Source organism: Otolemur garnettii, unplaced genomic scaffold (genome assembly GCF_000181295.1).
Source record: "Otolemur garnettii isolate 467f Iridium unplaced genomic scaffold, OtoGar3 scaffold00004, whole genome shotgun sequence".
Classification (NCBI taxonomy): domain Eukaryota; kingdom Metazoa; phylum Chordata; class Mammalia; order Primates; family Galagidae; genus Otolemur; species Otolemur garnettii.
Genome location: NW_003852399.1, coordinates 35,845,256 through 35,855,020, shown reverse-complemented (window position 1 = coordinate 35,855,020; position 9,765 = coordinate 35,845,256). Strand labels below are relative to the sequence as shown.

The 9,765-nt window shown below is 36.1% G+C and overlaps 1 protein-coding gene across 1 annotated transcript in view; it reads left to right on the top strand.

The window, feature by feature from the left end:
• The window catches only part of OSGIN2 (oxidative stress induced growth inhibitor family member 2), a 28,285-nt gene that overhangs the window by 4,071 nt on the left and 14,449 nt on the right, over positions 1-9,765 (top strand). The window contains exons 2-4 of the mRNA XM_012809880.2: positions 3,453-3,607; positions 8,571-8,707; positions 9,200-9,391. Of these exons, the coding sequence (XP_012665334.1) occupies positions 3,453-3,607; positions 8,571-8,707; positions 9,200-9,391 (484 nt within the window). The remainder of the gene's footprint in view (positions 1-3,452; positions 3,608-8,570; positions 8,708-9,199; positions 9,392-9,765) is intronic.

The window sequence follows — 9,765 nt, the reverse complement described above, 5'->3', positions numbered from 1 at the left end:
GAGGCAGGAGACTCGCTTGAGCCCAGGAGTTGGAGGTTGCTGTGAGCTGTGATGCCACGGCACTCTACCCAGAGGGACAGCTTGAGGCTCTGTGTAAAAAAAAAAAAAGAAAGCAAAAAGGCAAAGCTAGGCTGGTGTACTCCCAGTTACTCAGAAGGTTGATCCACTGTGAGACCAGTGTGGGCAACATAGTAAGACCTTCTCTTTAAAAAACTGAAAAGACAGTCCACAGAATGAATGAAAATATTTTATAGCATTTGTAAATTAGATATCTGAAGGGGGACTTGTATCCAAAATATATAAAGAACTTTGAAAGTTCAACAGTAATAATTTTTAAAAGCCTAATTTAAAAATGGGCCAAGGATTTGAACAGATATAAAAAGGTATGCGTATAGCAGATACACACATGAAAAGATTCTTATTAGTCATTAGGGAAATGCAAGTCAAAACTACAATCAATGAGAGTCCATGTCACACCCACTAAGGATGGCTGAGATAAAAGGGAAGTTTTCGCTAGATGTAGAGAAAATAGAATTCTTATTTATTGGGAATGTAAAATGGTACAGCCATTGTGGAAAACAGTTTGGCAGTTCTTCAGAATGCTTCAATATAAAGTTTATGGCCAAGCCTTTGCACTCCTAGAAATATATCCTAAAGAAATGAAAACAATGCCCACACAAAATTTGTACATGAATGTTCATAGCCCACAAGTGGTAATAACCTGTATGTTCATCATCTGATGAATGCATCAACAGAAAGTGGTATATCCCTGCCATGGAGCATTATTCAGACATCAAAAGGAATAAGTACTTCCATATACTCTGACATGAACTTGAAAACATATTAAGTAGAAAAAGCCAGACAGAAAAGGCCACATATTGCATGAAGGGTTTCATTCATATGAAATGTCTAAAACAGGCAGATCTCGTAAGACTGAAAGGAGGCTAGTGGTTGCCACGGCTGGGGAAAGTGAAGAGGGGGAATGTCTCTTAATGAGTGGGGGGTGTATTTTTGAGATAAACGTTTTCTGGAATTACTGGTAATGATTGCAAAACCTTGTGACTATTAGAAACCATGGACATGTACACTGAATTTTATATGTGGATTATGTCTCATTAAAGGTCTTATTTTAAAAAAATCAAAAAACAAAAACTTCCTTTCTAAGTCTCCCTCTGTTTATATTGATCCAGGGCCTGATCTATTGTCCTCGTGTTTTTGAGCTCTTGAAATGTATTTGTCTTTTTACACAAGCCCAACGGAGGGCATTTTATTTCTAATTGTCTTAACCTCTCAAATTACTTTTTTTTTTTTTTACAGTATAAACTGAGAGGACAGGTTCAGTGTAAAGAAAGGTAATTGCTTATAAAAGATAGAGTGAATATGTAGAAGTGACAGCTGTAATAAAATTCTAAGGTTTGAGACATCTTGAGTTAGAATATAATAATTGTCTCATAATAAAAATGGGTTATACAGAATTTGAGTTCTGTATCTTTAAGCAAAAGTGATATGGAATTTCTTTAAGTCAGCATAGGTAATCATGATTTGTCCTTAAGGAATTTATTTCAGAGCATTTATTTGTACTCTTCTGAAACTGGTCAAGGCATTATGGATCATTAAAGTTTGCTCATAAAATTAACTGCAAACATAGTTATTTTTTCTTCTTCTTCTTCTTCTTTTTTTTTAGACATAGTCTCACTCTGTTGTTCAGGTTAGAGTACCATGGTGGCAGCCTAGCTCACAGCACCTCAAACTCCTGGGTTCAAGTGATCCTCCTGCCCCAGGCTCCCAAATAGGTAGAACTATAGGTATCTATTAACACTGCCCAGCTAATCTATTTTTTGCAGAGATAGGGTCTTGCTCTTGCTCAGACTAGTCTAGAACTCCTGAACTCAAGTAATCCTCCTGCCTTGGCTTCCCAGAGTGCTAGGATTATAGGTGTGAGCCGCCGTGCCTGGCCACAGGCATTTTCAAAAGATCCTAAGTTTGCTTTCAGAATGTCAGGTCATATTTATCTAGTTTCATATGTTCACTCTCATGCTGACAACCCAAAGCACATTCCTGTCCTCCCTCTTTCTCATGTAAAATGTTAAGGTTTGAAGAAGGAAAACATCTTTAGAGTAACCAAAAACTTAGAGTATCATTTTTATTAATTATTTCTTAGGTTTTATATATATGGAGGCAACGGTGTTTACAGTAGGAATGTCTGAGAGAAACTGCAGATGAGGTCTCTATCTCCTGAGAAAGGATTGTGGCCTTTAACAATAATTGGGCCACCTACCCTTTGCACACACTTTAGAGAAATACTAGGGACAAAGCCAGAGTATAAAATACTCATAGTGAATCCAGTTGCCCAGAAGCAGAAGCTGGCAAGATAGAAGATGCATCTGGATTTGATTAGGGACAGTAATTGGAATGATTTAAAAAGGGATGGATTGGGCAGAGGACACTTCATTCTAGAGTAGCTTTGCAGTATGAGGCGGGGTTCCCTTAGCAGCCATGCCTGATGGATATCTGTTTTGGTCAAAAAGGGCCATATGAGAGGAGTCCAAATATTTGGGGGTAGAGGTTACTTTCTTTGGTTCAGAGAAGCGCTCAATGTATCCTAAGGAAGTTTACCCTCTGCTAGGCTAGACTAGGAACTCTTATAGGGAAGTAGAAATTCCTCTCTCTGCTTAATTCTTTCCATTGATCAAACTCCTCTTGGATCAGTGAGTGGACTTGAGTCTTGTAAAGGAACCAATCCATTCCATATTTATCATTCAGAACAGTAATAAACCCCCTTACCCACTAGTAGACACAAAGCCAGACGTGGCTGTTGCTGATTGTATGAAGGTGAAAAATAGTTAAGGGATTCTGTTCTGAAGTAACAGAGTATAATGCAGAACGTTAACTGTGTTCAGGGAAAACTCATTTATTGCATGAACATGTCAGAATGCTAAAACTAGTTTCCGTGAAGGCAAATGGCAAAGAAAGAACAGAAATCAACATTAAAATCATTTTATTGTATTTTTGAGGATATAGTGTATGATACTTCTTTCTCCAAAGTGCACAATTGATAAATATGATAACTTTTCTTAGAAATGTACGTGACTATTTATTGTCTTTAATGCACTCACCTTTTAATAAGAAAAAGAGAAATTAGGCATTCCTAGGAGTTCCGAGAATTATAAAAACCCTAATACGATGGTTGTTAAAGAGAACTTCTTCTTTAGTAGGGAGTTGTCTACAAGATACTTATGAGAGAAAAACTGCTATTTAGGATTTTTGGCCTTCAAAGTTGTGTAGGTTGATCTGTCTCTGAGCTATTAATTTGAAAGAATTCATCAGGAGCATTTCTTTTTCTCCTGTGAAACTATTGAATCTGTTATGACCTAAATAAAATCTGAGTAAAGACTATAAGGTCTGTGTTGACTATATCTCTTGTTTTATTTATCTGCTTTCTTTTCTTCAAGAAACTACAGTGACAGTGAAACTGAAGGAGAGATTTTTAATTCCTTAGTGCAGTATTTTGGTGATAATTTGGGGCGAAAAGTTAAAGCTATGCCATTAGTTGAAGAAACATCTTTACTTGAAGATTCATCAGTGACTTTGCCTGTGGTAATAATAGGTAAGTTACTGCAATTTTATCTCTTCAGATTAGAGTGTGACCCTTACCTCTTTTATAAATCTACAGTTAGATCATGCAAGTTTTTAAGATTGTATTAAAAAGTATTTTTAGATTGTTTACTGAAATATTTGCTAAAATATTACATAAACCTTGATGGTATAAAATAATGTTAAAATATTTGCTAAAACAATAAATAACCAAATCATTGGACTGTGTAACTGGTTTATCTGATGTTAGAGTCAGTGTGCAGTTATCTTTTCATGGAAGGGCTGATATTAGTACATTATTTGAAAATGATTGCCTATCATTTGTGTTAACTATATGACAATTTTGTGGTAGTGGTGATAACAAATACCATTAGAGCTTTGTACAAAGAAATCTGTATTACTGGATTATACCTTACAACTCTGTAGCCTTCTGATGTTAGTAGGGTAGTTACAGACAGAGAAACTGACTCAGAAATTGGGTGACTTTGCTCAAGCAGCAATGACATTATAGTACTCGCTGCAATTTAGCTGTGACATTACTATTTGAGAGCCTTTGTACCACCTCAGCAGATAGGCATATAAGATATTAAAAATTAAACTATTAATAAAACCTAATTCAGAATTAAACATTTTAAATTTTTATTGCATGCATTTAATTACTTGTCATTTGTATTTTCCGTCTAATACAGAAACTCAAGGAAGCCATATAAATACTATAGGGTACAGCTAAGCCAAAAGAGAGAATTATGGGATAGAGATGCCATTCAGAGCATTTGGCTTCCTAAATTTCTTTGATAGCTTGTATCAAAGTTATGAAGAAAGAAAATTCCTGTCCTTTGACTGACATATGCTCGCGTATGCCATAATGCCCTGATGAAAGGAAGGAAAGGGGGGGGAGCAGGGTTGTTGTTCTGCATTCTCTAGGGCATATGATAGTTTTTGCAGCAGGTCCCGTCCAAGATAGATGTAAGGGACCATTCATTGTCTTTCATTTCCCTATGTCTAAGTCTGGTTTTCTGCCCCGGATGTCTTAGAATGAGTAAAGAAAAACTATCTTTTTAGGCTAACTAGGCTATGGATGGTCAGAAAAAGAACACATACCTTCATCTGCATCTGCCCATCGCACTCCTTCTAAAACAATCTATCCCTGCCTCAGCTAGCCCATAGGTGGCTTAACCTAATGATAGATCAAGAGCTAATTTCCCTAATACATACATTGGTTTTCTGTTGCTGTTGTAAACAAATTATGATAAATCTAGAGGCATTAAACAATATCAGTGCGTTATCTTTTCTATAGGTCAGAAATTCAACATGGGTGTTACTGGGCTAAAATCAGGATATTGACAGAGCTTTCTGGAGGCTATAGGGAAGAGTATTGCCTTGCTTTTAAAAATTGCTAGAGAGTATTCACATTTCTTGGCTTCTGGCTCCCTTCTACATCTTCAAAACCAGCAATGTTGTAACTGTGAAAGAAGGTTAAGAAAGAAACATCTCCCTCTCACCAGAGTGGGGAAAAGTTCTGTTTGTGAGGACTCGTGATTAGGTAGGGTCCATGTGGATAGGCCAGAATATCTTCATCTTGATACTGGAATTTCATCTTCTCTCCTGGCTGGCTTGCCAAATCTGATACCAGTGTTTCAGGTTCTTGGCCTAGGTGATTTGAAGAATAAATTTGTGGACCACAGATCAGTGGTAAGACAGGATTTATTTACAGAAAAGAATACAAAAACACTAAAGCTCCTGGTAAGGAGAGAAAACCCAAGTCAGGAGAGAAAAGCTCTCTCTGTCCCCGTCTCTCTCCCCGAGCTCTTTGTCTAGGGGTATATATAGGTGCATGGGTTCCTTCTATATGAGGCCAGGAAATGAATGGACACAGTTTCTTCCATTGGGGCAAGGTGAATGAATGTATTAATGAATGGAGACAGTCCGTCCACTGAATTGAGGCCTAGGAAGCTTACATGAAATTAACCTAGGCATAGGAAATGGGGTTCCTTATTCAGTCATAAATAAGTGCAAAGGGAAGGAGACACCAAGGCACCTGTGTCTCCGCAGCAGTTGTCTGGCCCCTTTGGCTATTGGAGCCTTCGGTGGGAGTAGGAGGCCCCCCCCTTGCCTACCCTTTAGCCTGCTGGTTCTGCTGCTACACCACCGAGGCAGAGGCGGCAGGTCCTCCAGTTCAGCTCAGCTGAGCTGGCTGGGGTGCCACCTGTACTGTATCATTGTCAAGGTCCTTAATCACATATACAATGTCTTTTTGCTGTACAAGATCATGGCAGGTTCCGGGGTTTAGGACTGGAACATCTTGCTGTGAACTGCCGGTTGTATTCTTTGCCTGTTGTCTTTTGAATATTGTACCTTTTTGTTTATAGGAACTTAGCTGTTTGACTCAGATCCTAACTCCCCTTGTTCATCATTTATTTATTTATTATATTAATAGACTGTATCTTTCAAAACAGTTTAGGTTTACAGAGAAATTGAGCATAAAACACAAAAGAGTTCCCATATACTCTTCCTCTCCCCCTCTGGTTTCCCCTGTTCCTAACCTTCACATCTTGCACTGGTGTGATACGTTTCTTACAGTTGATGAACCAGTTGGTATATTATTATTAACTAAAAGCTGTAGTTTAGGGTTTATTCTTTGTGATATACAGCTTTGTACATTTTGTTGAGTATATAGTCTCATGTATCCACCATTATGGTATCATATAAAATAGTTTCACTGCTCTAAGAGTCTATATTCCACCTATGGGCACCTTCCTTCAACCCCTAGCAACCACTTAATCTTTCTACTATCTTTATAGTTTTGTCTTTTGCAGAATGTCATACAAGAGTCATCTAGATGTAACCTTTCAGACTGACTTCTTTCATTTACCAGTATACATTTTGGTTCCTCTGTGTCTCGAGAGCTCATCTCCTTTTATCGTTGAACAATATTCCATTGTGTGTATGTACCAATTTGCTTATCCATTCACCTTTTGAAGGATATCTTGAGTGCTTCCAAGTTTTGACAGTTACAAATAAGGTTGTTATAAACATCGTATGTTTTCTGCACAAACATAAATTTTCAGTTCATTTGAACAAATTCCCAGGTGTATAATTGCTGGGTCACACAGTAAGACCTTGTTTAGCTTTGTAAGAAACATTGAACTGTTTTTAACTGTGGCTAGATAATTTTGCATTCCCAGTAGCAGTAAGTGAGAATTCCTACTGTTGCACATCCCTCTTAGAATTTGATGGGATCTGTGTTTTGGATTCTAATAGAGGTGGATTGGTATCTCATTATTTTAATTTGCAGTTCCATAATGATGCAATTCCATATGATGCAAGAGTTCTCTGTTTATTTTAGGTGGTTTGTAGTATTTTCTTTCAGTGTATGACTTGTCTTTTCATTCTTGTAGTATCTTTTGCAGAAAAGAAGTTTTTAATTTTAATGATGTCCCACTTGTGAATTTATTTTTTCATGTATTCTGCTTTTGGTATTGTATCTAAAAACTCATTATTATCATCATCATCATTATTAGTAGTAGTAGTAGTAGTATTTTGGGCTGGGGCTGGGTTTGAACTTGCCACCTCTGGTATATGGAACCAGCGCCCTCTTTCTTGAGCCACAGGCGCCGCCCAAAACTCATTATTATTAAACCTAGATTTTCTCCTAAGTTATCAAAAAAGACTTGAAATTGGATAGGATCCAGTCGTCTGCCTTTGTTATCTTTAATACTGTGTTAGTTGTTCTAGGTCTTTTTGCCTTTGCATATAAACTTTAAAATCAGTTTGCCAATAGCCACGTACTAACTTGATGGGATTTTTTTTATTGGGATTGTGTTGAATCTATAGCTCAAGTTGGGAAGAATTGATATCTCAACAATACTGAGTCTTCTTGTACATAAACATGGAATATCTTTCCATGTATGTACATTTTTTTTTAATTTCTTTAACATTTTGTGGTTTTCTTCATAGAGATCTTACATGTATTTTGTTAGGTTTATACCTTAGGTTTTTTTTTTTGGTGTAGATGCAAGTTCTGTCGTATTTTTAATTTCAGATCAAACTTTTTCATTGCTGATATATAGGAAAGCAATTGACTTTTATGTATTGACCTGTACTCTGCAACCTTGCTGTAATTGCTTTTTAGTTCTAATTACAGATTTTTGACATAGATGATCATGCATTTATAAACAAAGATGGTTTTATTTCTTCCTTTCCAATCTGTGCATTTTTTTCCCCTTGTCTTACTGCGTTAGCTAGGACTTTCATTATGGTGTTGAGTAGGATTAGTGGGAGGGACAACCCTGTCTTTTTTTCCATCTTAGAAAGAAAGGGTGTCTCATTAAGTATTTAATACTAGCTATAGGTTTTTCATGAATGTTCTTTATTATGTTGAGGAAGTTCCTCTCTATTCCAAATTTTTTGAGAGTTTTTTTTTTTTTGAAATTACGAATCAGTGTTATTTTTGTCAAATGCTTTTTCTGCATTTGTTAATACTAGCATGTGATTTTTCTTCATTAATTTTATCTTTCATTTTGATTCAGACAAACCAGCTTTTTGCTTCAGATCCCAACTCCTGCTATTTGTCATTTTTTTTTTTATTTTTATGAAGCCAGATGGTTTATTTTCCCTTTTGTCTTTTTTTTTTTTTTTTAATCAAAACAAAGTCTGACTCTTTTGTCCCAGGCTAGAGTGCCATGGTGGCCTCCTACCTTCATGGCAACCTCAAATTCCTGGGTTCGAGCTATCCTCCTGCATCAGCCACTCCTGACTAGCTGGGCCCTGCCACAATGCTTGGCTAATTTTTCTGTTTTTACTAGAGATGGAGTCTCACTCTTGTTTAGGCTGATCGCCAACTCCTGAGCTCAGGTGGTCCTTCTGCCTCAGCCTCCCATAGTATTACAGTATTATAGTAATTATAGGCGTGAGCTAACGTGCCTGGCCCCTTCTGTCTTTTGATGATTACCCCTTTCCACCTTTTTTTTAAACAGGAAATGGACCCTCAGGAATATGCCTTTCTTATATGTTATCAGGCTACAGACCATATTTATCATCAGAAGCAATACACCCAAATACAATCTTACATAATAAATTAGAAGAAGCAAGACATCTTTCCATTGTTGATCAGGTATTATTTCTTACATGTCAGTCTTTAAAAAAATATTTTTAATGAAATGAGATTAGTTTTTACTTATGTAAGTATTATTTCTTAGATAGAAATGTTATAATACTTTCTCTTTTATATTTTAGATTCATAAATATATTGTGCTGAGTTATTTCTATTTATATTGAATTTATTAGAACAGAATTTCTCAAGTTATTTCCTGATGCACTTTTAGTAGGTCCTCTAACACTAAAAAAATGGGAGGAATTGCTTTTATTAGTAGAGTATCTTGGTAGACATTAGCATATTTAGGGTATCTTCAAGTTTTGCATTATAAGAATCTGGTTAGCTTTTCCTGTATTTATTTGATCAAAGCATCTATTAAGATTTCAAGAATATCAGTGTTCTATAGCTAGAATATTTGGCAAATTCTGAATTAGAATAATGCCTTCACCCTCGTTAAAATCACTGTTTTGGCTTTTTTCAAACTCTATCTCCCTTTTTTTTTCCATTCAGGACTTAGAATACTTGTCTGAGGGCCTTGAGGGCCGATCATCCAATCCAGTTGCGGTACTTTTTGACACACTTCTTCATCCAGATGCTGACTTTGGGTATGATTATCCATCTGTTCTGCACTGGAAATTAGAACAACATCATTATATCCCTCACTTAGTTCTTGGTAAAGGTCCACCTGGTGGGGCTTGGCATGTGAGTATATATTTTTTAACATTTTAACATAGGTGAAATTATATTTCATATTGATAAGACTATCTTGCTTCTTAAGCACACTGGTAATATAGAGTTCTCACATTTTTATCAGAGAGGAATTTTAATGCTGTTCAATTGATAAATTTAGGTTAATTACTAATAGAAGCTAATTAAGCCAAATTGCATTACTTATATATTCTTAGAATAAACATTTCTCCATATTATAAGAATTACATAGGAAACATTTCAGGAATGTTTTACATAATAAATGGTTCAAAATTGATTCATTTTAGAGTTTACAAAATCTCATGTAGTATTTCAAACCAGTATTTGTTTTTTTTTTTTTTTTTTGAGACTGAGCTTCAAGCTATCCC